The sequence below is a fragment of the Papio anubis genome, chromosome 16, assembly GCF_008728515.1.
Source record: "Papio anubis isolate 15944 chromosome 16, Panubis1.0, whole genome shotgun sequence".
NCBI classification, from domain to species: Eukaryota; Metazoa; Chordata; class Mammalia; order Primates; family Cercopithecidae; genus Papio; species Papio anubis.
This window is the reverse complement of record NC_044991.1, coordinates 73,171,401-73,198,404: the sequence shown is the minus strand read 5'-3', so window position 1 is coordinate 73,198,404 and position 27,004 is coordinate 73,171,401. Positions and strand designations below refer to the sequence as shown.

Sequence of the window (27,004 nt, the reverse complement as noted above, 5' to 3'; positions counted from 1 at the left end):
GGTTTAGTGGTTCTTGATAAATTACCCTCTAAGAAGATTGTCCCTTGCACAGGAAGAAGCTCGTTGGTCCTTCCTGATTCAGTTCCAGTTCAGATGTCACCTTGATGAGAAACGTTCCTGGACCTCAACCACAACACAGACACACACACACACACACACACACACCATTATTGTAGAATAAAAGATCATGCACTGTACACTCCCCAAGTATGATCCCACCCCCACCACCCATAGAATTACCCTTGTAAATAGGTTAGACTCTCTGTAGGTGAAGCCTGGAGTTGCATTTTAAGCAAGTTCCAAGGGCAATCTTATGCATTCTAAAGTCTAACTCATTTCTCTACACCCAGTGCCCAGTACAGGACCTGGCTCCATGCAGGGGCTCAATAAGTGTTTGATGAATGAATAAACAGGTTGATCATTTCCTTGACTGTAAAATAGAAATAATCACATCATACTTTCCTAATAGGAATGATTGAATATGTTAACATTTACAAAGTGCCTAAAACACTTTCTTTTTTTTTTTTTTTTTTTTTTTTTGAGATGGAGTCTCACTCTGTTGCCCAGGCTAGAGTACGGTGGCGCGATCTAGGCTCACTGCAATCTCCACCTCCCAGGTTCATGCCATTCTCCTGCCTCAGCCTCCCGAGTAGCTGGGACTACAGGTGCCCATCACCACGCCTGGCTAATGTATTTTTGTATTTTTAGTAGAGACGGGGTTTCACTGTGTTAGCCAGGATGGTCTCAATCTCCTGACCTTGTGATCAGCCCGCCTCAGCCTCCCAAAGTGCTGGGATTACAGGCATGAGCCACCACGCCCAGCCTAGAACACTTTCTGGCACATAGAAAGTACTCTATCAGTGATTCATTTTTCTTTCTTTTTTTTTTTGCACTCTATCAGTTAAATACATACATGCATACATACGTGCATATATGTGTGTGTGTGTGTGTGTATATATATATATAAAAATAAAGTCTGCTTCTAAAGGTTAGAGAATCCAAGTTTATTAGAAACACTCCAACAAAAAAGGAAGGTGAGAAGAGAGGGCCCAGCCCACCTCCACTCCTCCCTGTCCTCCAGAACACAATACCAGTTTGTATCCGGCAAACTGGATCCCTCCCCAGGGTTGGTCCCAGTGGGGATTTACATGGCACTGCCAAAGCAGGACAGGAGCCCTAGTCCTCAGGGCACTGCAGGATGTCATAGGTCACGTAGCCCACTTGGTCCACCTGGTTCACCTCACTCTGGGAACTCACGCGCCAGTAGAAGCGGTCCTGGCAGAAATATGCTTTCTCTGCGGGAGACAGGCAGGCATGAGAGGAGTGATTCTAATTATCCCACATATACCGAAATAGGAACAAGATCTTGACAACCATCTCTTCTGCCATTTCTAGAACTTTCTAAGGTTTTCACATATCACCTCCATCCCCCCCACCTGTCTGTGAGATGCTGAAGGGCACAGACCTCAGTGCCCAAAGCACTGCCACAGAGCCTAGCACACAGTAGGTACACCATACACGTTTTGTGAATGAACTAACGAATGAATAGACCAACTATCTTAATGCTCAGAACAATTCATTCAACACTCATTCATTGAACAAATCTGTTCACTCATCAACAAGTATTTGTTGAGCACCTACTGTGCGCTCTGTTCAAGACACTGGGGGTAAGCAGAAAAAAATGCAGGCATGATCTCATATATCTTGGTGCTTACACTCTAGTGAGGCAAGAGACAATTAACAAGCAAACACGTAAATAAATGAGATTGGTTTTGAAAATATAGAAAGCAGCCAGGTGCTGTGGCTCACGCCTGTAATCCCAGCACTTTGAGAAGCCGAGGCGGGTGGATCATGAGGTCAGGAGTTCAAGACCAGGAGAATTGCTTGAACCAGGGAGGCAGAGTTTGCAGTGAGCAGAGATCGCGCCACTACACTCCAGCCTAGGCGACAGAGTGAAACTCCGTCTCAAAAAAAGAAAATATAGAAAGCTATGGAGAAAATAAAAACAAGTAAATAGATAATAAGCATCAGAGAAGGCCTCACTGAAGCAGTGGCCTTAGCACCAAAACCTGAAAGAAGACAGGGGGACGGCCCGGTGACAATCTGGAGGGAAAGCCTTCCAGATAGAAGGAACAACTGGCACAAAGCCTCTAAGCTAGGAATGACCTTGATCTGCTCAAAGAGCAGCCAGTGCGGGTGGAGCAGAGTAAATAACAGGAGGAGTGGGAAGAGATGAGAACAGAGGCGTGGAAGGTCAGATCCTGTTAGTTTCTTTGACCTTGGAATTCATCTGGGGTCACTCCCAAGACCATTGACCTCCACTCCTAGCCCCTCCCTAATCTCATGGAATATGTTAAAGGTACTGGACAGCCAGTATGGTTTGGGCTGGGGTGTTTATAAAGAAGATGGCAAAAAAAATGACAGACTCGAAAAAGATTTTGGTGACAGAAAATCTTGTTCGCCTTGTCAACTGTTTGGATGACTGGTGAGAAAGGAAAGTCAAGTGTAATTCCAGCTATCGTCCCCATATTACAGATGGGGAAACTGAGGCTCAAAGAGTAGAGAAGTAGTGACTTGCCCAAAGTCACAGAGCTGTGAATTGTCGCATCTCTCACTGTAGCACAGTGCCTGGCACATTGTCGGCACTGTTGTCTAATAAATAAGTTTCCATGCAAACCACCTGTGTCCTGTACTGAAGGAGAAACAACTTCCAGCCGGGGAGGCAGGAAATCTGGGTCCTGGTCTTGGTTGCATCCCTGACTTCCTAAATGACCTGGAGAAGGCCTCTGTCTGCCTCTACAGGGATCTTGTCTGTGCTGGGGCATTTGCTTCCATTTCCAAGGGCTTTATCTTCCTCGCTCAGAATTTGACCAATCACTAAGAAGAACCTAGCGTGGTGTCTCACGAAGGGACCCTCCTCAGCCCTCACCTTGGTACTGGAAGACGTCGTGCGTGTCCAAAGGCACCCCGGGGAACATCCGGTCTACCTCGCTGGCGCTCCGGGGATCCACCATCTGCGCCTTCACGTCGAACCTGCGGGCAGGCGCGGAGGAGACAGGTGCTGAGCCGCCGAGCGCGCGGACGGACGGCGCCCGGGCTACCCCTGCGGGCGGCCTCGGCGTCGCTCACCTCCAGAAGCGCCGCCCGCTGAATAGCAGCATCTTCCCCGCGCCACGCCGGAGGGCCCCGGTCACCTGGGCCACGTCGGCGCCCAGGCCCAGCTTGTCTAGACGCCTCGGGCCCAGCACCGACGCGCCTGTGTACACCCACACCTGGCGCCCTGCAGGGGAGGAGGGTCACATCGGTCTGGAGGCGCAGAGAGAGCCCGTACTCTTCTAGAACGCTAGGAGGGAGATCCCGGCGAGGCCTTTCTAGCCCGCGTGCCCGCAGTCCCTGCACCCCAGGGGCAGAGGCGCTGGGTAGAGCGGCGCGAGGGCGTGGAGAGGAAAGGGCAGAAACTCAGCCGTCCCTACGTTTGCTAAACTGAGTCCGCCAGGGGGCGTTTTTTTCTAAAATGCACAAGACATTTCCTGTGTCTTGACTGATGGGGATTGACAGGGAGGCGTAGAAGGTAACTAACCAGAGAAGAAGAAAAGCTTCTTGGAGAGCGGCTCCTCAAAGGCCGAGTCCAGCTTGCGGGGCAACGCGGGCCACGTGTCGGCGATAAGGAAGGGGCCCTGCAGCCGGCTCCCCCTGCGCTCAGAGAATCGCCAGTACCTCCTGAGAACGCGAAGAGAGAAAGGACGGGCTCTGAGCCTTGGACCCAGGGCCAGTGGGCAGGAAGGGACGGGCAGTCCCTCCGCCAAGCCCCCTCCCGCATCCACACATCCCTGCCTCCTCACCCATCCTTGAACAGATACAGCTGGTTCCCGATCTCCGTGATGGCGTCGAAGATGTTCACGTTGCAGGCATCGTCCACCGGATTCAAAGGCACAGGAGTGGTCGTAGAAGGGCCAGCAGTGGGGGGACCTGTGGGGCCAGCTGAGGGGGGACCTGTGGGGCCGGCTGTGGGGCGGTCTGAGGGGCGGACAGTGGGGGGTCCAGTGGGGCAGACCGTCGGGGGAGCCGTGGGCTGCGGTGTGGTGGTGGTTGGAGGCCGTGGCTCAGGTTCAGGGCGAGAACCTAAAAAGAGACACGGAATGAGATACTCCCTATTCATGCATACCTCTGTACGCCTAGAACATCTGCTCCCCTAAGCCTCTCAGTGAGGCCCCTCTGGCACACAGGCTCTTCCTCACTTAGCCTGCCTTCCCAAACCACAGGACTTTTTTTTTTTTTTCTAGCAGCATCCTCTATGGCCCAGGATGGAGTGCAGTGGTGCAATCATAGTTCACTACAGCCTCCAACTCTTGGGCTCAAGGGATCCTCCCACCTCAGCCTCCAGAGTAGCTAGGACTACAGACATGTGCCTTCACGCTCGGCTAATTTTTTTGTAGAGATAGGAGTCTGGCTATGTTGCTGAGGCTGGTCTGGAATTCCTGGGCTCAAGCAATCCTCCCGCCTGGGTCTCCCAAAGCGCTGGGATTAGAGGCGTGAGCCACCATGCCCAGCGTAGACTGGCTTTTGAAGTCACGCCTATCTCTCTCTAAAGTCTCTTTATCACCATCTCTAAGCACTGACATGGCAGCGACTGAGCCCAGGCTCTATTTCCACACAGACGTTGAGGTCCCACATCTCCCAACCCCCAATTCTTTGGTACTGTGGCACAGCCACGCCCTTTCCCCTCCTCCTCCCATCCCTGCCCCAAAGCCTCACCATAGAGATACTGGATGCCATTCACGTCGTCCTTATGCAAGGGGGGCTCCTCAGTGAATCGGTACATAGGGTACATGAGCGCCTCCGGCACTGAGGAATGATCTAAGCCCAGCGCGTGGCCGAATTCGTGAGCCGCCACGAGGAACAGACTGTATCCTGGAAGGAGAGGGAGCCTGAGACGTGAGCGCCGAGCCAAGCCCCCAGCCCTGGCCACCTCACCACCACCACTGCCGGGAACCCCAGCCCCGGAGCCTCGGGACCCCGCCTACCTTGGTCCGGGCAGAAGCCCCACTTCTTGTCTCTGTCAAAGTTCGAGGTGGTAGCGCACCAGAGGTACCCATCTCTGCGGCCCTCGCTGGTACAGGTCGAGTACTCCTTACCCAGGAAGGTGAAGGGGAAAACGCACAGCTCCCCCGCCGAGTTGCCCCCGATCACGGTCGAGTCGGCTGGAGAGACCCAAGGCCTTGGATGAGCCAGGTGGATGAGTCCAATAAGGAGCCAGGGGCCGACCCGACAGGGAGCTAGACAATCTTGGTGGCCTAGGGGGCGCTGTAAAGCACTCCTGAGAAGAGGCTAGACCCGTGGGCGGTGCCTGGGACACCAGTACGTGGAAGAGGCGGCCAGCTGAGCAGATAAGGCCGAACCTCCGTGGCTGGGGCGGGGCCGTTGGAAGTCAGGGATGGGGTGGGGGGGGCTGTGGTGTAGGTGGGCGGAGTAACGGCCGTCCTGAAGACCAGTGAGAGTGGAAAGACAAACTGATGAGGGGAAGAGCCGCGTTTCGGGGGCCAATGCGTGATGAGAGGGCGGGGCTGAACCTGGTAGACAGGGCGGAGGTACCTCGGGTCGGGCAGAAGCCGTAGAGCTTGTCCTGGTCGTAGTTGGCGGTGGTGGCGCACCAGCGGTAGCCGTCGGAGCGACCGTCCGTGGTGCAGGCGGAGTAGGATTGGCCTTGGAAGATGAATGGAAACTGGCAGGGTTTCCCGTCAGCATTGCCGTCCTGGGTGTAGAGTCCTGGGGCGAGGGGGAGGTGGGAAAGGGGGAGAAGGTGGAGACAGCACATTTTAACCCCCAAGTGTGTCCTGTTCTTTGACCCATGGACGGTCTGCAGTTCATCCCTCCTGTCCTCATTTCTCAGATGAGAACATTGGGCCCAGAGTGCGGGAGGGTGAATTGCAGGCCACACAGCACTAGCGGCAGAGCTGGGATTAGAACCCAGGACTATCGAGGGTGGTGGGCGCCCCCAGCCCTCGGCGCGCCCCCACACTCACTCTCGCTGGGACAGAAGCCAAACCGGCGGTCAGTGTCGTAGTTGGCCGTGGTACTGCACCAGGGCACGCCGTCGGAGCGACCGTCGGTGGTGCAGGCAGAGTAGGAGCGGCCCTCGAAGGTGAAGGGGAAGTGGCAGGCCGCGCCATCTGCGTTTCCAAACTTAGTTGGAACCACTGCGGGAGGAGGGGAGACCGGAGTCAGGGCGGCAGGTGATGGGTGGGAGAGGACAAGGGAATCGGGGCCAGGATGACTCAGAATCTCACCGACGCCCTTGCCCAGCGACCACAACTCGTCATCGTCGAAATGGGCGTCTCCCTGAATGCCGGGCCCAGGAGGAAAGGCGTGTGCCAGGAGCCCGTCCTTCCCATCGAAGGGATACCCGTCTCCGTGCTCTGAAGAAACAGGTGGAGAGGAAGAGGGTTAGCCGAGTAGTGTTGCGCAGATTGTGCTCTGCCCAAGGCAAGGGCTCCGAAATAACTGCAGGCTGAAATCCCGCCTGCGCGAAGCTCTCCCAGGCCGGCGCCCTGGCCCGTGCACTGTCTGGCAGGGGGGGCCATATAAGCCAGGCCAGCGCGGGCAGGCAAGAGGAAGCCGGGGCCACTGCTGCCTCCACGCTCTCCGTGGTCCTCCCTTCCCTGACCCCGCCCAGGTCTCCTGGATTTTCCCTCCTCGCGTTCTCACCCGCGACACCAAACTGGATGACAATGTCTGCGTCCCGGCTGTACACGCGAGTGAAGGTGAGCGGCGTCACCGCGCTCCACAGCGCAAAGGCGCGGGCAAAGGCGTCTTCAATCACCGCCCGCGGCAAGTCTTCCGAGTAGTTTTGGATCCTGTAGAGTAAAAGCCAGAGGAAGCAGGTCAGAAGTGAAAGGCTGGAGCGGGGCAGCAGGGACGCCCCATATGGCAGAGACTTCAACATACGCAATGTTCCCTGCCGTCCACGCTCTCATCTATAAATTGCTTCCAGACTGTTTTTTATCTACTTAGACCTTCACAATGGCCCTGGCAGGAGGACTTGGATTGCAAGAGCCATTTCCCTGAAGGAAAAACTGAGGCTTAGAGGTGGAGACACTCCCCCGGGGTCACACATTAAATAGTGAAACCCAGCGACCCGTAAAAGACAGGACGTGTTCACCGCTGGCCGGAGAGCCAAACCTGCCCTCCCCGCCCCCCGTCCCCGCGGCCGCGGCTCACCAATAGGTGATGTTGTGATGGTGCCACTTGAGGTCGCCCTCAAAGGTTTGGAATCTGCCCAGGTCTGGGACCCCGCACCGTGGGGTTCGCATGGCCTTCAGCGTGGCGCTGTCCAGCTCACCGGTCTGGGGCAGGGACAGTTGCTTCTGGAGAAGCAGCAGCGCAGGCCCCAGAGATTTCGAGTCTCCATGCATCTCTGCCACCCGAGTGTAACCATAGCGGTACAGGTAGTCCTGTGGATGAAGGGGCACACACATGCCAGATCTCTAACACCTTTCTCTGTCCAGCTGGAGCCAGGACTCCCTCCAGACACTCATGGAGGGAGTTTTTTTTTTGTTTTTTTTTGTTTTTTTTTTTTTTTTGGAGAGATGGTATGAGCTCACTGCAGCCTCGACTTCCTGGGCTCAAGAGATCCTCCCATCTCAGCCTTCTGCATAGCTGGAACTACAGGTGCACACCACTGTACCTATTTCTTTATTTTTTTTTTTTATTTTTATTTTTTGTAGAGACAGGATCTTACTATGTTGCCTAGGCTGGGATCAAACTCCTGAGCTCAAGCCATCCTACCGCCTCAGCCTCCCAAAGTGCTGGGATTACAAGTGTGAGCCATCATGCCTAGCAGGGACTAGCATTTAATAAAACATTAAATGCTTTCCAGACACCAGTGCTTTCTGACCACCCAGGAATCTCCCCTCCCTTAGACATCCTCAGCTCCTTCTCACCCCTGGATGCCTCTAGCCCATTTCTACCCCACAGCTGCATAAGGTTTGCTCCTGCTCACTTCCAGCCCACACTTACCCCCGAACCCTCCAATGCCTCCCCCACCCCAAACCATTTCCCATTTCCCACTTAGGAAAGCCCCATTGCCGATTTCTGGCCATCACTGCTCAAAGCCTCCACAAGACCCCCCAATTGCCTAACCCTGGACACCTCTGTTCTTCAGATATGCCCATCACCACCAACACACCCCTAAAGCATCTCCTCTGAGGCCCTGTGTCCTCTCTGGGAGACTCAGCACCCTCCCGGACAGCCCTCCCCAACTCTAGACTAGGTGTTTGCCCACCTCTGCCAGCTGCCTGTCAGTGAGATTGGTTTTCAGGTCTCCAGGGAAGAGCACAAGGGTGGACCGGCGCTGTCTGGGGGCAGCACAGCAGCAGCCCAGCACCAGGAGCGCCAGGACCAGGGGCTGCCAGAGGCTCATGGTGAGGGCAGCAGTGTCTGACTGCAGCTGCTGTTGTGGGGGCTTTAAGGAGGCGCTCCTGTGACCCCACCCCTCCTTGACAGGCAGGTGCTGACTCAGGGGACAGGGTGTGTGTGTGTGTGTGTGTGTGTGTGTGTGTGTGTGTGTGTGTGTGTGGCAGCCCCAGCATGAGAAAGGGCTTACACCACCTCCTCCTGTCTCCCCTGCCCGCAGTCTCCACTGCCAAGTCAGGCAAGACCCCAGACCCACAGGAAACCACAGGCCCTCAGGGGAGGGGTAGGGTTTTGCAAACTGCAGAGCTTGTGGGAACTGTATGAAAGGGAGGGAGGGGGATGAAGCTGGAGGGATCCCCCATCCCTTGGTCTGAAAGCCTCCAGTGGTCAGTCAAGGGAAAGTGATGGAAGACTCCCTGAGACTTCTTTCTGAATCTAATGATCCCCCTGGCCCATCCTTGGCCTTTTGCAATACCCCCTCCCAGGTCAGATCTCCTCCCCAAACCCCTCCCCACACTCCAGGTTCTGTCCTCTTTTTCCCTCCCTGACAGCCTTCTTTGACTCAGCTTCCTCTCCCTGCTTCATCTGGGGGCGGAAGGAGTGGGCTCTGCCAGGCAGGGCTGGGGAATTCCACTGGGGCAACCCCCTGTCTTCGGCAGGCTGAATTTTCAGGGTAGTAAAGGGGAGAGTAGCAGCCTCTAGAAAACAGCAGACATGGTTTTACTCTTTTCCTTCAGGACCTCGGCAAATGTCCTACCACTCTGAATGTGTTTCCTCAAATGTGAAAGAAAAAAAAAAAAAAAGAAAGAAAGCGGGTGATGGGGCGCTCTTTGTCCCTAAATTGATGTGAGGATAAAATGAGATCAAACATATAAAATGTTTGGTACACTGTAGGTTGTAAGTCCTCAATGGATGGTAGTGATTGGTTTTAATTACCAAGGCCGGCCGGGCGCGGTGGCTCAAGCCTGTAATCCCAGCACTTTGGGAGGCCGAGATGGGCGGATCACGAGGTCAGGAGATCGAGACCATCCTGGCTAACACGGTGAAACCCCGTCTCTACTAAGAAATACAAAAAATAGCCGGGCGAGGTGGCAGCGCCTGTAGTCCCAGCTACTCGGGAGGCTGAGGCCGGAGAATGGCGTGAACCCGGGAGGCGGAGCTTGCAGTGAGCTGAGATCCGGCCACTGCACTCCAGCCTGGGCGACAGCGCGAGACTCCGTCTCAAAAAAAAAAAAAAAAAAATTACCAAGGCCAAGACCAAGATTTAGGGCCAGGTGCAGTGGCTCATTCCTGTAATCTTAGTACTTTGGGAGGCCAAGGTGAGAGGATTGCTTGAGCCCAGAAAAAAGGTCAAGGATACAGTGAACCATGATTATGTCACTGCACTCTAGCCTGGGCGACAGAGCGAGACCCTGCCAAAAGACCATGATTCCAACTCGGAATCAGGAGACCAGGTTATTGGGCTCTAAGCTGCAGTGTAACCCGGAGTAAATGCCTTCCCCTTTCTCAGCTTAGGATTCTTCAACTGCAAATTGGGGCAGGATACAGGGGAAAATAATCTCTAGGAGCCCTTTCAGTTCTCCAGCCCTGCTCCATGCAGCCAAAGCTCCAGCCCCAATTATCACACTTATGCCAAGCCTCCCTTCCAAGCCTCCCACACCAGCAGCCTCCCTCCCTCCTTTCTTCCTAGCCAGCCAGTGTCAGGCAGGGTCTATATTCACCTTCTTCAAAGCCCTATTTGGGAAAAACATGCTAACAACTCAACAAGCTGTATTTATTTTATTTTATTTTGGGGGGGTGGAGTCTCTGTCACCCAGGCTGGAGTGCAGTGGTGTGATCTCGGCTCACTGCAACCTCTGCCTCCTGGGTTCAAGCAATTCTTCTGCCTCAGCCTCCCAAGTAGCTGGTATTATAGGCATGCGCTGCCACCCCCAGCTAAATTTTTTGTGTTTTTAGTAGAGATGGGGTTTCACTACATTGACCAGGCTGGTTTCTAACTTCTGACTCAAGTGATCCACCTGCTTGACCTCCCAAAGTGCTAGGATTACAGTCATGAGCCATGGTGCCTGGCCCAACAAGCTGTATTTAAAGGGCCTACTATGTGTCAGACACTTTATATGTTTATCAAATAAATGAGTCTGCGAAATGGAGATAATTAACTTTCTTTACAGAAAAATTGAAGTTCTAAAGTTCACTAACTAATGAACATCTGCTTTGCAGTCATGAAGTCCTGGATTTCAGTACCAGCTCTGCCATTTCCCAGCTATGTGACCTTGGGCAAGTCACTTTACCTCTGAACCATAATAATAATGCTTTTTTTTTTTTTTTTGGAGACGGAGTCTCGCTCTGTCGCCCAGGCTGGAGTGCAGTAGCACCATCTCGGCTCACTGCAACCTCCGCCTCCCAGGCTCATGCCATTCTCCTGCCTCAGCCTCCCGAGCAGCTGGGACTACAGGCGCCCGCCACCTCGCCCAGCTAATTTTTTTGTATTTTTAGTAGAGACGGGGGTTTCACCGTGTTCGCCAGGATGGTCTCAATCTCCTGACCTCATAATCCGCCCACCTCGGCCTCCCAAAGTGCTGGGATTACAGGTGTGAGCCACCACGCCCGGCCAGTAATGCATTTTTTGAGATTTACTGTGTCAAGCACTGTAATAAGTTCTCTGTAAGTCTCTTGTTTCATTCTCACCACCTGTAAGGTAAGTTTAATGAGTATCCCTCCTGTTTTCAGAGGGGGAAACTAAGGCTCAGAGAGTTAAGGAATTTGCCTGTGATCACAGAGCAAGTTAATCCACAGAACTAGGGTTCAAGCCCAGAACTGCCTCGTTCTGAAGCTTTTCATCTTTATTACCATTTACAGGGAATTGTGATGACCCAGGTATAGAAGTGGATAGGTGAATGTAGTGATGGGGGCAGCACATAAAACCTGGATCCTTCTCCTCTGATCCCTTGCTACCCACTGAAGGTAAGAGAGGAGGCCCAGGCATTTAGGGAATCAGAGGCTAGGTCAGGGGACTCAGGAGGAACTAGATTCTAGACTCGGGAATGTGAGGTCATAGAGCAACATGATTTTAGAGGAAGAGATCCTCCAATCTGGAGGATCTTCATCTGGGTGGCAGACACAGGCTTTTAGGAAAATCCATTAACTACCCCCAACTTTCCATCAATGGTACCAAATATGACATACGAATACATATCTATGTATGTATGTCACACATCTCAAACTTAGAACTATTGACACTTGGGGCTGTCGTGTGCATTGCAGGATGTTTAGCAGCATCCCTGACCTCTACCCACTGGATGCCAGTAGCACCTCCCCCTGCCAGTTGTGACAACCAGAAATGTTACCAAACATTGCCAAATGTACCCTGGTTGAGTGGGAGGGGCAGACTCACCCCCAGCTACTGGTAAACGTTGATTTTTCTATGTAAAGGGTCTAAAACTTTTATCAGATGCTCAAACCATTGTTGATGATCTTCAAACCTTTTAAAGAGCATTTACTCAACACATTCTTGTTGAGTTTTTCTGGGCCAATTACTGCGCTAAGAATTGGGAATACAAGTAGTGACCAAGATAGCATTTGTCTCATTGTTCATGGATCTGAGAGTTCAGCATGGGGAGAAATTGGATGAATAATTAATTTACCAGAGAGTCAGGCATCACGAAGGGAAAGTGTATTTATGTATTCCAATTACCCTCATCATGCAATGAGGAAACTGAGGCTCAGAGTGGTCACAGAGCAAGAGCCTGCACTCTGGAGCCAGGCTGCCTAAGTTCAAATCTCAGCTCTACCACTGACTTGCTGTGTGAAAAGGGCAATTGACACAACCATTTCAGTGCCTCAGTTTCCCCATCTGTAAAATTGGAGTAATAATAGTGCTTCCTTCATGGGGTGGTTGTAAGGCTCAAAGAGTTAGCAAATATAAATTGCCTAGCACATGGTAATAAGTGTTCAATGCTATGCTAATTAGGACCACCTCCAGGACAGCCGCTGTTTTTTACCAAATGGGAGCAGGGAGAGAGCAGCCAGGAAATCCAGATCTTGATTCCTGGAGTCAATCCAAATAAGAATCCTCCTTTTCTTAACCGCCCCCCGCACTCCTATCAACTTCCTCCTTTACCTCCTAGCTCCCCAACCCCCATCAAGGGGAACTTGGACAGAGCTTGGCTTTCAACACTGCAATGGCAGGAAGTGGTTCTGGTTACCACATCCCCTTCCCCACTTCCCCCAGCCTTTCTTTTTAATACCACAACAGAGTTTAGCCAAGACCCTGGGAGTGCAGGCAGAGAACAGGATATACTCTCAAGTAGAATCATAGCTTGGACTCTAAGCCCCTCACTGAGGTAGCTCCATCAGGATGGGGAGGATGCTGACCCTGGAGCCCTGAGTCACTAGCTGGATGACACAGCCCTGCAGGCCACTATTAATAACAGGCCCTCAGACCAGGGTCAGCCTCACGAGATGAGGAATCTGTCCTGCTATCTAGGATGGGGGAACTCCACCAAGCCTCTTTCTCCCAAACCTGCCAGAGAGGGGAGGGGCAGCCAGGCCAGAGAGACTCTGGCAGGATGTGGAGGAGACACTGAAGTCTGAGATGAAGTAGAAAAGTGCGTATCCTGCAAAACATTGCCTCAGGGAAGAGCATCACTCAAGTACCCCACCCCCCACCCACAAACACACCTCCCATCCCTAGCTTCAGGGGAATGGCAATTCCCACACAGACTCTTACAGTCCCTATTAACACTAAGTCACACCTCCCACTTACCTGTACTGAGCACCGTCAGTAAGGAAGTCATGGGGCATAAATTTTGTAATCAGACCTCCTGGGTTCATATTCCAGTACCTATCATTTATGGGCTGTTGGACTTTAGGCAAATCACTTTACCTCTCTATGCCTCCATTTTCTCATTTGTAAAGTGGGGAAAGAAGCAGACCTCATTTGGAGGTGTTGTAGTGGGGATTAAATGTGATTATACATTGCAAATTCTCAGCACAGTGCCTGGCTCTTAGCAGGTACACACACACACACACACACACACACACACACAAAGTTTAGCTATTATGATTCTGTTACTCTAGTGCTCTCATCTCAGCTTTACAAATTAACATTCATACCCATGGCTCAGAGAAGTGCTTTAAGTTTCTCACGGTCACACAGCTGGTGAGTGACAGAGCTGCCTAGGCCTTCTGACTCCAAATCGCGTGCTAAGATTAGGTCACTGGCTCTAGCAAAAAGGAAGTCCATGGGGGCAGCAGTCTAGGGGCAGCGGGGGATGGTTGCCCAGAAGCCAGGCTGGAGGAGTTATGTTTAGGAAGCAACAGAGGGAACAGATGTGAGGTATTTGGCTGGAATCTGTAGGAAAAAGAAAGTGGGAGATAAAAAAGGAAAATAAGAGTAAGGTAGCTGGCAGGGCAGAGAACAGTCAAGTGGAGGGTTTTTTTGGTTTTTGTTTTGTTTTGTTTTTGTTTGTTCGTTTGTTTTTGTTTTTTGAGACAGGGTCTCACTCTGTCACCTAGGCTGGAATGCAGTGATGTGATCTAGGCTCACTGCAGCTTCCGCCTCCGGGTTCAAGCCATCCTCCCACCTCAGCCTTCAGAGTATCTGAGACTACAGGTGTGCTCCATCAGTCTCAGCTAATTTTTGGTTTTTTGTAGAGACAGGGTTTCACCATGTTACCCAGGCTGGTCTCGAACTCCTGGCCTCAAGCAGTCCACCCGCCTCAGCCTCCCAAAGTGCTAAGACTACGTGTGTGAGCCACGGTGCCTAGCCTCAAGTGGAGTTTTATTTAAGGTGAGAGGTTCTTGTCTACAAGAAGAGATGGTGCTGTGGAGGGAGAGACATGAAAATGAAGGTGAAAGAGAGTGGGCCTAGGACCAGTTCCTTTGACATTGGGTTGCCCGCTGGCAGATAAGAATATGCTTGGGGTCCCAGCAAAGCAGGTGCAGTCCCAAAATATACATTGAAAATATTGATTTTGGCTGGGTGCGGTGGCTCACACCTGTAATCCCAGCACTTTAGGAGGCAGAGGGAGGTGGATCACCTATGATCAGGAGTTGAAGACCAGCCTGGCCAACGTGGTGAAACCCCGTCTCTACTAAAAACACAAAAATAAGCTGGGCATGGTGGTGCACTCCTGTAATACTAGCTACTCGGGAGGCTGAAGCAGGAGAATCACTTGAACCCAGGAGGCAGAGGTTGTGGTGAGCTGAGATCACGCTACTGCACTCCAACCTGGGGGACAGACAGAGACTCCGGAGACTCTGTCTCAAAAAATAAATTAATTAATTAAATAATATATTGTTTTTGATATTTGGAAAAAATCCTCAAAGTAGCCAGCTTGGGGGGAAAAAAATCAGTTCTCTATTGTTCTTTTCATAAAGTCATTTCAGGGTTTGGTGTTGTTTTACTTTGGACAACAGATGGGAGGGGCACCATATTTTTAGTAATCACAGCCACTAAAGGTGTAAATCTGGTCCTGCTCACAATGGGGAAGTGGTGGGAAGAGGACTTAATCTTTGATAAATTCAAGGTTAAACATTCAGCAGGGGCTCAGTCCCTACTGGGCAAATGGATGGAGAGAGCCCTGGGGAATGGCTCAGGGGGGAGAAGTCCATGTGGCACACAGGAAACTGGCACATATTTTGACCCTTTTCCAAGCCTGGGTTGAGCCTCTACTCTTGGCACAGCCCACTTTCTCATACATCTTCCAGTTCAATGGTTCTCAAACTATGGTCCCAGGACCAGAAGCCTCTGCAGCACCTGAGAACTTAGACACACAAATCCTCCCCATCCCAAAACGATTGAATCAGAACTCCGGGGTGGGGCCCAGAAATCTTTGACCTAACAAGCCAAAGTTTTTGTTTGTTTGTTTGTTTGTTTTTGACAGGGAGTCTTGCTCTGTCGCCCAGGCTGGAGTGCAGTGGCACGATCTCCGCTCACTGCAACCTCCGCCTCCTAGGTTCAAGCAATTCTTCTGCCTTAGCCTCTTGAGTAGCTGGGACTACAGGGGCCCACCACCATGCCCGGCTAATTTTTGTATTTTTTAGTAGAGACGGGGTTTCACTATATTGGCCAGGCTGGTCTTGAACTCCTGACCTCTTGATCTGCCCACCTCGGCCTCCCAAAGTGCTGGGATTACAGGCATAAGCCACCACACCTGGCCTTTTTTTTTTCTTTGAGACAGTCTTGTTCTGTCACCCAGGCTGGAAGGCAGTGGCATGATCTCGGCTCACTGCAACCTCCACCTCCCAGGTTCAGGCAATTCTCCTGCTTCAGCCTTTTGAGCAACTGGGACTACAGGTGCGTGTGGCCATGCCCTGCTAATTTTTGTATTTTTAGTAGAGACGGGGAGGGGGAGCTCACTATGTTGGCCAGGCTGGTCTCGAACTCCTGACCTCAGGTGATCCACTGGCCTCGGCCTCCCAAAGTGCTGGAACTACAGGCGTGAGCTACTGCGCCCGGCCCAGCCAAGTAATTCTGATGCATGCTGAGTTTGCAACCTCTGCTTTAGTGCAGCTTCATCCCTACGCTGATAGGGAGGGCATTTGACCCCATTTCCAGATGAGGAAACTGAGGTTCAGAGAGATGAAGCCACTTGTCCAAAAGCCACACAGCTCATACCAAAATCTAGTGGGAATCTAGGCCTTTCTGACTATATAAAGCGGGTGCTTCTCACTACAATATTATAGCAGGGGGTGATGTTCAAATATTTAACAACCTCCTCAGGAGCCCTAACTAGTCAGAATTGATTAGGTCCAGGGTCTGGGGAGATGGGGAGGGTGATGCTTTGAACTTAGAATGTTCAAAGCAACCCCAGTTACAAGTGGATGGGGAAATATGTCAGTATTTTATTTTATTTTTGAGACAGGGTCTCACTCTGTTGCCCAAGCTGGAGTGCAGCGGCACAGTCACGGCTCACTGCAACCTGTGCCCGCCAGGCTCAAGTGATCCTCCCACCTCTGCCTCCCAAGTAGCTGGGACCACAGGCAGGCTCCACCACACATGGCTAGTTTTTGCAATTTTTATAGAAGTAGGTTTGCCATGTTGCCCGGGCTGGTCTCAAAATCGTGGGCTCAAGGGATCCACCTGCCTCAGCTTCCCAAAGTACTGGGATTATAGGCATGAGCCACTGCACCCAGCCATATTTCAGTATTTTTACAACCAATGCTGCCATACCAGTGCATACCGGCTGAACACCAATCCTGACTATGGTCCCCGTCCTAGAAGGAGGGTCTCCTGAAGGTGGCACCGGGTGGCGGGTCCGCAGCTAACGATAGACCCAAAGCAAGCACAGGTAATAACAAGTGTCTTATGGGAATCCTGTTCAGCAATGCTTCTCAAATTTGACTGCACATTGGAATCAGTTGGGATTTTCTTTTGACTACTGATGCCTGACTTTCACCTCCCCTCGTATAGATTCTGACTTAATTGGTCTAGGGTGCAGCCTGAGCATTGGGAATTTTTTTTAAGCCTCAGTGATTCTAATATGCAGGAAGGGTTAATAACATTGCTATATGGGGCCTCCGAACCTGTAAGAGTCTCCAGATTAAGAACCCCTGGTTTGTGTCAGTATTTCCTAAGGCCGGGGACTTTTAAAAAACAAAGATTCTCAAGAGATTCTGATTTAGTAATCAGTATGATCTGGAAGTAGATGTTAGCAAGCTCCTTTGGTTTAGAAATCACTGACAGGGACAGCCGCTGCTGGCTGTGTTCACTGAGAGGTTCAGAGATTCTACCCCCTCTCTCCCACCCACCCCCAACATAGTTGAAGCAATTGAGCACACTTTGTCAGGAAGTATCCAGAACCAATTTCCGCAGCTCTTCCTTCCCCTGTGCTGCGGAGACATTGCTTCAAAGAACACGCTCTGAAAAAGAGCCCAAGACACCCTCCCAGGAGAGTCATTTCCGACTGTGCTGCCGCAGAGCCCCAGGGCTGCAGGCTGGGCTGGGCCTGCTCTGATTGCCTGTTCTTTCCATTAATCCTGGGACACCCTCATTTAGATGTGATTTGCATACATTTGCATATTAAATTCCAGTGCCCCCTCCCATTTCCCCCATCCCTGTGGCGTGTTAGGGGAAAACAAAAACTAATGTATTCACAAAGCCTGCTGAGATGTGTTTGAACCTGAACTTCACACAGCGCTGGGACTTTGATACACCTGAAGCCGGGGACACTGGGATGCAGGGAAGATGGCACAGTCTCTGCATGGATGCAAGGAAAGCCAGCAGAAGGGAAGCACTCGAAGCTTCCCAGGGTCTGGAAGTAGCAGTTCCAGCCCAGCTCCTGATGAGAGGCAATTCGGGATTTCTCCAATAGGAAAACACGGGGAGCACATGGAAAGGGGGCGGGTGAGATTCATGGGGGGCCTGGTTTGGAGATCAACCGTAAGGCTCTCTCAGCTCCAGCCATGGGCTTCATGAAGAGGCCAACTAGGTGACAGCTGGTGCAGTGGAAGGGGCTGGATGCTGGAATCTGGCAGACCTGGATTTGTACTGTGTGACCTTGGGTAAATGACTTTCCCTCCCTGAACCTCAGTTTCTTCATCTTTGTAATGGGAGTTAAAATTAAGCTCATTATATGGTCGTAGGAGTCATGTCTTCAACCAATCAGGGAATTATCTTTCCCAAGTCACTTCTGAGATTGGGAAGAAATCTGCTAATGAGTGAGTCTTGGGGGGTGGAGGGGTTCCAGAAATCTACACCTGTATGACAAACGGCCTCGAAATTTAAAGACTCTGAAACAACAATTTATTGTGACTGTATCTCACTATTCTGTAGGTCAGAAATTTGGACAGAACACAGCAGGGCTGCTCCTTCTGCTCTATGATGCCTGAGGCCTCAGCTGGGGGAGTCAGCTGGTGGCTCAGTGTGGACTGGAAAGTCCAAGGTGTTTTACTCCCATTCCTGGATGGATTCATCATGATTTTGTTTTTTATTTTTTGAGTCAGAGTCTCACTTTGTCGCCCAGGCTGGCAGTGGCACAAACATAGCTCATGGCAGCCCCTAACTCCTGGGCTTAAGTGATCCTCCTGCCCCAGCCTCCTGAGTAGCTGCTACTACAGGCGTGCGACACCATACCCAGCAAATTTTTTGTTTGTTTTTGGTAGAGATGGGGTCTCACTATGTTGCTCAGATTTGTGTCAAACTCCTGGGCTCAAGTGATCCTCCTGCCTTAGCCTCCCAAAGTGCTGGGATTGCAGGTGTGAGCCACCATGTCTGGCCTATTAATCATGTTTTTCCTTTTCTGTATTTTATGATGCTTTGACATCCAGGGGCCTTATGCACCTGAAGAGGGACTGCCCCTCCTAGGGACAGCTAATTCCTAGAGATGGCAGTCTTGCCTGGGGGCACCTCTTAATGTGCAAACCAACCAATCTTGAGTTCATAACCCCCATCCACCTCCTACCTCCTTTTATCAGCTCCTGCAGTTCAGGATGCTATCCCCCATCCTAGATCATCCTGCTCAGGTACTAGACAACTAGGGACCACCCCTATAGCCCAGAACCCAAGGGAATTGTTCAAACTAACCAGTCCTAAATCCATCCAGCTGGTCTACCCTGCCTTGCCTATTCCTTCCCCCTAAAACCACAACGAAGGCTCTGGCCCACACTTCCCCCTTCCTCCTTCTGCCTCCTGACTGACCCTGGTGCTTCCCCATGTGACCCTGTGTGACATGGCATGCCCCCTTCTCTTGAGAACTGTGGGTAACCAACTGTCTTTCAATAACAGTCATCTCCTGATCTGTTGGCCTTGCCATACCTGAATAAAAACAAAATCCCGGGTACATTTTAAAACATGGGGGTCAGCTGGTGCGGTAACTCATGCCTGTAATCCCAGCACTTTGAGAGGGCGAGGTGGGAGGATCTCTTGAGCCCAGGAGTTTGAGACCAGCCTGGGCAACATAGCAAGACCCCCATCTCTAAAAGAAAAAAGAAAAAAATATATATAAAACACTGGGGTCTTGGAAGAGCTAGCTGGAAGGCTGGGCTGCAGTGGGCCCTTCTCCCTTCCCCATGTAATCTCCATGTGGTCTCTCCAGTCAGTCTTCTTGCGGAGTGACTCAGGGCTCCCAGAGGTCAAGGCAGAAGCTGCCAGTTCCCTTAAAGTCTGGGCCTGAAGCTGGCATAGTGTCACATCCACTGTATTCTATTGGCCAAAGCAATCACAGGCCAGGAGAGGAAGATAGAGCCCAATTCTCCACGGAAGGAGTATCACAGAGTGTGCAGCCATCTTTGTCTTCCAGGGACGGAGAGGCATCCTCCCACTGGAAACCTCCCCTGGGCATCAAGGATGCAGACATGTGACTGGGCGTGGGCCATAGGATGCTTGCCCCAGATCTCTGAATCTTAGGAGACTGCTGGATTGATGTATGAGCAGAGCCCAGCAGTCCTGAGGGTCCTCCCAGGCTGGCCCTGCTACGCGTTCCTGATCATGCCCACTGCAGACCAGTCTCCCTTGACTCCAGCTCACCTTCCAAGCTTGGCCTTGAGCCTTCACATCGCTGCTGTGAGCCTCCAGAAATCTCTTCAGTACATTCCTTTTTACTTAAGTTAGCCTGAGCCGGTTTTGCTTATTTAAAACCCAGGGCCCCCACTAATACAGGACTGTTCTCTTCCTTCTCCTCACCACCTGAGTGCCTGGCTTTAACAGAAAGCACCACTGGCCTCATTTCCTAAAGTCCCCTGGATAGCACCTGCCGAGGTCCCAGTAGCACCTCCAGTGTAACCTGGTCCAAATCCAGTCCTCCCCAGCCCTGCTCCTCCCTCTGGGCTCCTCCTCCAATTTGCTTTCTTTTCTTTCTTTCTTTCTTTCCTTCCTTCCTTCCTTCTTTCTTTCTTTCTCAGAGTCTCCCTCTGCTTCGCCTCCTGGGTTCAAGCGATTCTCCTGCCTCAGCCTCCCAAGTAGCTGGAACTACAAGCATGTGCCACCACACCCAGCTAATTTTTTAATTTTTAGTAGAGACGAGGTTTCACCATGTTAGCCAGGCTGGTCCCAACCTCCCAACCTTAGGTGATCCAACCGCCTTGGGCTCCCAAAGTGCTGGATTATACGCGAAAGCTATCACGCCCAGCCTCAGCCTCCTGGATAGCACCTGCCAAGGTCCCAGTGGCACCTCCAATGTAACCTGGTCCAAATCCAGTCCTCCCCAGCCCTGCTCCTCCCGCTGGGCCCCTCCTCCAGCTTCCTATTCATGGCTTCTCTTCCCAGGCCTTCCCAATTTCCAAATCACCTGTATAGAATCCAGTAGCCCCTGACAATGACATTCAAGTAACTGACAACCTGGACAGTCCTCTTTAATCCAGCCCCTCTGTATTTATTTGCTTGCTTGGATTGCCATAACAAAGTCCCACAGATGGGTGGCTTAAACAACAGAAATATATTTTCTCATAGTTCTGGAGGCAGAAGTCCTAGATCAAGGTGCTGGCGGGGCTGGTTTCTTCTGAGCCCCCCTTCCTTGGTCTGTAGATGGCCATCTACTTTCCTTGTCTTCGCATGTTCTCCCCTCTGTGCATATCTGTGTCCTAATTTCTTCTTCTTAAGGACACCAGTCATACTGGATTAAGGCCCATTCCCATGACCTCATTTTAACTTAATTACCTCTTTAAATACCCTATCTCCAAATAACAGTCACCTTCTGAAGTACTAGGGGTTAAAGTTTCAACACTGAATTTTTTGGGGGGAACACAGTTCAGCCCAGGACACCACCATCCTCTGCATTCCCACTGCCTCTGCCTGAGCTTCAGCCTTGCCACCTCCCTCCTGTTTTTGCAATAGCTCAGCCCCTCTAGCACCCAGCACCCGGCTCCCTAGTGCCTCCAGAATAAACGCTGAATTCCTTAGCCTGGCATCCAAGGCCCTGCTGAGCCTGACTTCACCTGCTTTTAAAGTCATCACTGCAGTGAGGGTCAGGAAAGATGGGAATGTTGTCTAATGGCTTGCTACTGAAAGTGTAATTCATGGACCGGCAGCATTGGCATCACCTGGGAGCTAGTCAGAAATGCAGAATCTCGGGCCAGACCACAGACATACTGAATCAGAATCTGCCTCACCTGCATGAGATCCCCAGGTGACCTGATACAAGGCGAAGTTTGAAAGTTTACAGATTGGCCGGGCGCGGTGGCTCAAGCCTGTAATCCCAGCACTTTGGGAGGCCGAGACGGGCGGATCACAAGGTCAGGAGATCGAGACAATCCTGGCTAACACGGCGAAACCCCGTCTCTACTAAAAACACAGAAAATTAGCCGGGCGAGGTGGCGGCGCCTGTGGTCCCAGCTACTCGGGAGGCTGAGGCAGGAGAATGGCGGGAACCCTGGTGGCGGAGCTTGCAGTGAGCTGAGATCTGGCCACTGCACTCCAGCCTGGGCGACAGAGCAAGACTCCGTCTCAAAAAAAAAAAAAAAAAAAAAAAAAGAAAGTTTACAGATGACTGGGCATCATTGCTCATGCCTGTAATCCCAGCACTTTGGGAGGCCAAGGTGGGAGGCTTGTTTGAGTCCAGGAGTTTGAGACCAGCCTGGGCAAGATAATGAGACTCCCCTCTCCCTCCTCCTTTCTTCACAACAATAAAAATAGTTAGCCAGGTGTGGTGGCATGCACCTGTGGGCTACTCAGGAGGCTGAGGTGGGAGGATAACTTGAGCCTGGGAGGTCGAGGCTGCAGTGAACCGTGATCACACTGATGTGCTCCAGCCTGGGCGACAGAGCAAGACCTTGTCTCAAAAGAAAGAGAAAGTTTGGCCAGGTGCGGTGGCTCATGCCTGTAATCCTAGAACTTTGGGAGGCCAAGACAGGCTGACCACCTGAGGTTGAGACCAGCCTGGCCAATATGGTAAAACTCTATCTCTACTAAAAAGACACACACACACACACACACACACAAATTAGATGGGCGTGGTGGCAGGCACCTGTAATACCAGCTACTGGGGAGGCTGAGGCAGGAGAATCACTTGAACCCAGGAGGCAGAGGTTGCAGTGAGCCTAGATCGCGCTACTGCTCTCTAGCCTGGGCAACAGAGCAAGACTTCATCTCAAAAAAAAAAAAAAAAATGCTGGGTGCAGTGGCTCATGCCTGTAATCCCAGCACTTTGGGAGGCTGAGGCGGGTTGATCACCTGAGGTCAGGAGTTCGAGACCAGCCTGGCCAACATGGTGAAACCCCGTCTCTACTAAAAATACAAAAATTAGCCGGGCATGGTAGTGTGTGCCTGTAATCCCAACTACTCTGGAGGCTGAGGCAGGAGAATCACTTGTACCCGGGAGGTGGAAGTTGCAGTGAGCCAAGATCGTGCCATTGCACTTCAACCTAGGTGACAGAGTGAGACTCTGTCTCAAAAAAAAAAAAGAAAGAAAGAAAGTTTACAGATACCAATGGCATCCAGAGAGGGACTCAAAGGATCAGGTTTCACCTTGTTGGGCCAGAAACTTGACTTTGTCTGGACAGAACCACCTCATTCACGGGAGTCTGGGACGCACAGCAGATGACAATTCTGAACAAACAAATAAACTTGGCTATTAAGAATAGCCCAAGGCTAACAAGAATTCCAAATTCACAGGTTAAGCAAATGAAAAGGTTGCCCAGGATGGCTCCCTGATGGGTTCTCAAATTTCTCATTTCTATTCAGCAAACATTTATTGAATCCCTGCTGAGTGCTGAGCTGGGTGCTGGGCGCAGGGAATTAAAGGAGATGTGAGCTTTGTCCTGCAGGAGCTCACACACTAGGAAGGAAGACAGATCACAAAGAGACGCAGTGAATAACTGGTGTACATGCCAAGGGCACCCACCCACCCACGCTCCAGGATCCACGCTCCATCCTGAGCTTCGGTTCTTGAAACACATCAAGAGCTCTGGCTTCTGAGCCTTTGCACTATCCCTCCCCACTGCCTCAAACCCTTCTCACGCTTCCCCTCTCTGCCCTCCCCCTTTGCCTGGCTCAATCTTATTCATCTTTTATATTTCAGCTGAAATGTCATTTATTCCAGGAAAATGCTGCTGACCACCCCAACCTGGGAAGGGGGCCTTTTCTGTGCTCCCATGACTCCCCTCAACCCACCACTTCCCATCTTGAGACATTTTTCATCATTCACAGCAAATTTCCTGTTTATTTGTCTATCTGTCCACACAGGCTGAGAACATATGAGTGCAGGAAACTTATCTGCTGTGTTCACTATATTCTCAGGTATTTCTTCTCTTTTTTTGACAGACAGGATCCTGCTCTATTGCCCAGGCTGGAGTGCAGTGGCACGATCATGTCTCATTGTAACCTTAAACTCCTAGGCTAAAGCTGATCCTCCTGCCTCAGCCTCTGGAGTAGCTGGGACTTCAGGCATGAGCCACCATGCTCAGCCTTAGGTATTTCTTAAATACAAACATAAGAGTGGCCGGGTGCAGTGGCTCATGCCTGTAAACCCAATACTTTGGGAGGCCAAGGCAAGAGGATCACTTGAGGCCAGGCCAGGAGTTCAAGACCAGCCTGGCCAACATGGTGAAACCCCTGTCTCTACTAAAAATACAAAAAAAAAAAAAAAGTGGGCTGTGGTGGCACTCGCCTGTAATCCCAGCTACTCAGGAGGCTGAGGCATGAGAACTGCTTGAACCTGGGAGGCAGAGGTTGCAGTGAGCCAAGATCAAGCCACTGTACTCTAGCCTAGGCCACAGAGCAATACTCTGTCTAAATAATAATAATAAGAGGAAAAGTAATACTAGTCAGCTGTTTTTGAGCTCATATTGTGTGCCAAGCACTGTCCTAAGTATTTATGTATAATAACTCATTTAACCCCCACAACTACCTAGTGAAATAGGTGCTATAATTTTTCCCATTCCGCAGATGTAGAAGGAGAAGTACAGAGAAGTGAAGTAACTTGACCAAAGTTACACAGCTAGTAAGTGGCAGAGAAGGGATTCACACCCAGGCAGTCTGACTTCAGAGTGCATATTGGAAGATAACATTATTCACTCCATGGGGGAGAGGTCAGAGGTCAGGAAAGGGTTCAGCAAGAGCACCACCTGGGCCGGGTTTTGAAGTGTGAATAGGAGTCTGCCATGTGGAAATGGAGGAGTAGGGCTATGCAGATTTAACAACCTCCAATCTGGGCCCCATCTGTCAGTGCAAAAGCATTTCCCTGAAGGGCAAATGTAAAGCAATTGACAGCACTCCAGACACTAACCAACTCAGCTTAGACAGGGTGAATGCTGGGTCTAGTTTCAGCCTGAGTCACACACTGGTAGGGCAGGTTACACACACACCCTGCAATGGCTGAGAAGTACTTTGTCCTTCCCTCTTGCCCCAAGGTTCAGGCGCACTCCAGGACCACCACACCTTCATTGCAGGGATTGCCTCACTCGCTCAGCAAGGAACACCCCAGCAGGCATGCCTTCGGGTAGGTGTGGGCTCAGAGTAGACCTGGAGCCTGCGAGGAGAGCAGGGGAGGTTCCTCTCTTCTCTGCAAAGCACCCCAAAATCCCACTCAGGCTGACCTTAGAGACTACAGTAGCTTCCCGTGACTCAGGGGTCCTCCAATTTCCCTTCCCTTTCCTTCCCTTCCCTCCCCTCCCCTCCCCTCCCCTCCCCTCCCCTCCCCTTCCTCCCTCCCCTTCCTCCCTCCCCTCCCCTCCTTTCCCCTCCCTTCCCTTTCCTTCCTTCCTTCTTTCTTTCTCTTTCCTTCCTTCCTTCTTTCTTTTTTTAAATAGAGAGACAGGAGGTCTCACTTTGTTGCCCAGGCTGTACTTGAACGTCTCCGTTCAAGTGATCCTCCCACCTCAGCCTCCCAGTTAGCTGGGATTACAGGCATAAGCCACCGTGCCCAGCTAGTCCTCCAACTTCTAAAGCCCCAGAATCCATTTAAGAAATTGGATCTCGGGTGGTGGCTCACACCTGTAATCCCAACACTTTGGGAGGCCAAGGCAGGCAGATCACCTGAGGTCAGGAGTTCGAGACCAGCTGGCCAACACAGCAAAACCCTGTCTCTACTAGAAATACAAAAATGAGCCGGGTGTGGTAGCGCATGCCTGTTGTCTCAGCTACTCACGGGGCTGAAGTGGGAGAATCACTTGAACCTGGGAGGTGGAGGTTGCAGTGAGCCGAGATGACGCCACTGCACTCCAGCCTGGGCAACAGGGTGAGACTGTCAAATAAATAAATAAATAAATAAATAAATAAATAAATAAATAAGTCAAATAATGACCAAAATAAAGAGAACATGAACACAAAAAGTAATGTGAAGTTCTTGATTGGGCCCTGGGTTTTACATTTTTTTAATTGAGCACATTAAGGGATGTCTGTGGGACACTTGGAGAAGTTTGCGGGGGTTTTTTTGTTTTTTGGTTTGTTCGTTTGTTTGTTTGTTTTGAGACGGAGTCTCGCTCTGTCGCCCCAGCTGGAATGCAGTGGTGCGATCTTGGCTCACTGCAACCTCCACCTGCCAGGTTCAAGCGAGTCTCCTGCCTCAGCCTCCTAAGTAGCTGGGACTACAAGCGTGCACCACCACGCTCGGCTAATTTTTGTATTTTCAGTAGAGATGGGGTTTCACCATGTTGACCAGGCTGATCTCAACCTCCTGACCTCAGATGATCTGCCTACCTCGGCCTCCCAAAGTGCTGGGGTCACAGGCGTGAGCCACCATGCCCGGCTGAGAAATTTGAATGTAGATTATATATTGGATAATTGTACTGTGGTTATGTAAGAAACTGCCCTTATTCTTTGGAGGTTTAAGGGTGAAATGTGAAGATGTGTGCAACTAACTCCCTTGTGGTTCGTAAAAAAAAGTATTACATGTATAAATATAAATAAATACAGAGAGAGAGAGAAGAGGAAGTATTATAAATATGGAAATATGTTAACAACTGCTGAGTCTAGGTGAAGGTTATGAGTGAAGGTCATTGTACTACTCCTGCAACTTCTGTGAAGGTTTGAGAATTTTTCAAAATAAAAAGTTGGGCCAGGCTCAGTGACCCACACCTGTAATCCCAGCACTCTGGGAAGCCACAGTGGGAAGATTGTTTGAGCCCAGGGGTTCAAGACCAGCCTGGGCAACATACTGAGACCTCATCTCCACAGTCAAAAAAATTCACTGGGCTTGGCAGTGTGTGTCTGTATAGTCTCAGCTACGGAGGAGGCTGAGATGGGAGGATCACTCGAGCCCTGCTTGAGGTTACAGTGAACTGTGATTGCACCACTGCACTGCAGACTGGGCTAGGCTGGGTCCCTGTCTCAGAAAAAAAAACAAACAGAAGAAGAAGAAGAAGAAAATTAAGATAAGATAGATAGTGGTCACTCCACTGCCAGGCAGAGTATGCAGGAGTCTGGCATTGTATGATATCCTATTTATTTTCTTTTCTTTTCCTTTTTTTTTTTTTGAAACAGGGTCTCACTGTCGCCCAGGTTGGAGTGCAATAGCTTGATCAGAGCTCCCTGCAACCTCATACTTTTGGGTTCAAGCGATCCTCCTGCTTCAGCCTCCCAAGTAACTGGGACTACAGGCACGCCTAATTTTTGTATATTTTGTAGGGATGGTGGTATTGCTAGGTTGCTCAGGCTGGTCTTAAACTCCATGTCTCGGCCGGGCGTGGTGGTTCACGCCTGTAATCCCAGCACTTT

The 27,004-nt window shown here is 51.0% G+C and overlaps 1 protein-coding gene across 2 annotated transcripts; it reads right to left on the bottom strand.

Annotated features, from left to right (window-relative positions):
• Positions 1–983: 983 nt before the first annotated feature.
• On the bottom strand, positions 984–8,539 carry MMP9 (matrix metallopeptidase 9). Of its 2 annotated transcripts, XM_003904665.5 has the most exons (13): positions 8,282–8,539; positions 7,219–7,451; positions 6,706–6,854; positions 6,288–6,416; positions 6,024–6,197; positions 5,593–5,766; positions 5,025–5,201; positions 4,756–4,911; positions 3,843–4,122; positions 3,581–3,720; positions 3,130–3,280; positions 2,930–3,033; positions 984–1,295 (listed from the first exon to the last, which is right to left on the bottom strand). In XM_003904665.5, exons 1-13 carry the CDS (start codon positions 8,417–8,419, stop codon positions 1,177–1,179), a joined length of 2,124 nt encoding a protein of 707 aa, XP_003904714.3. In that variant the 5' UTR covers positions 8,420–8,539; the 3' UTR covers positions 984–1,176. The 2 variants fall into 2 exon arrangements, 1 of the variants encoding a protein (XP_003904714.3); XR_002515110.2 differs by lacking the exon at positions 3,130–3,280.
• Between the last annotated feature and the right edge of the window lie 18,465 nt (positions 8,540–27,004).

Bases quoted from the DNA above. Each gene is read 5' to 3' on its own strand.
- MMP9 (XM_003904665.5), bottom strand. From the start codon at position 8,419: ATGAGCCTCTGGCAGCCCCTGGTCCTGGCGCTCCTGGTGCTGGGCTGC. The intron at 6,417-6,705 runs GTGAGAACGCGA...CTGTTTCTTCAG, and splicing joins CATCCAGTTTGGTGTCGCGG to AGCACGGAGACGGGTATCCC. The intron at 3,721-3,842 runs GTGAGGAGGCAG...TCGCGTTCTCAG, and splicing joins CTGTATCTGTTCAAGGATGG to GAGGTACTGGCGATTCTCTG.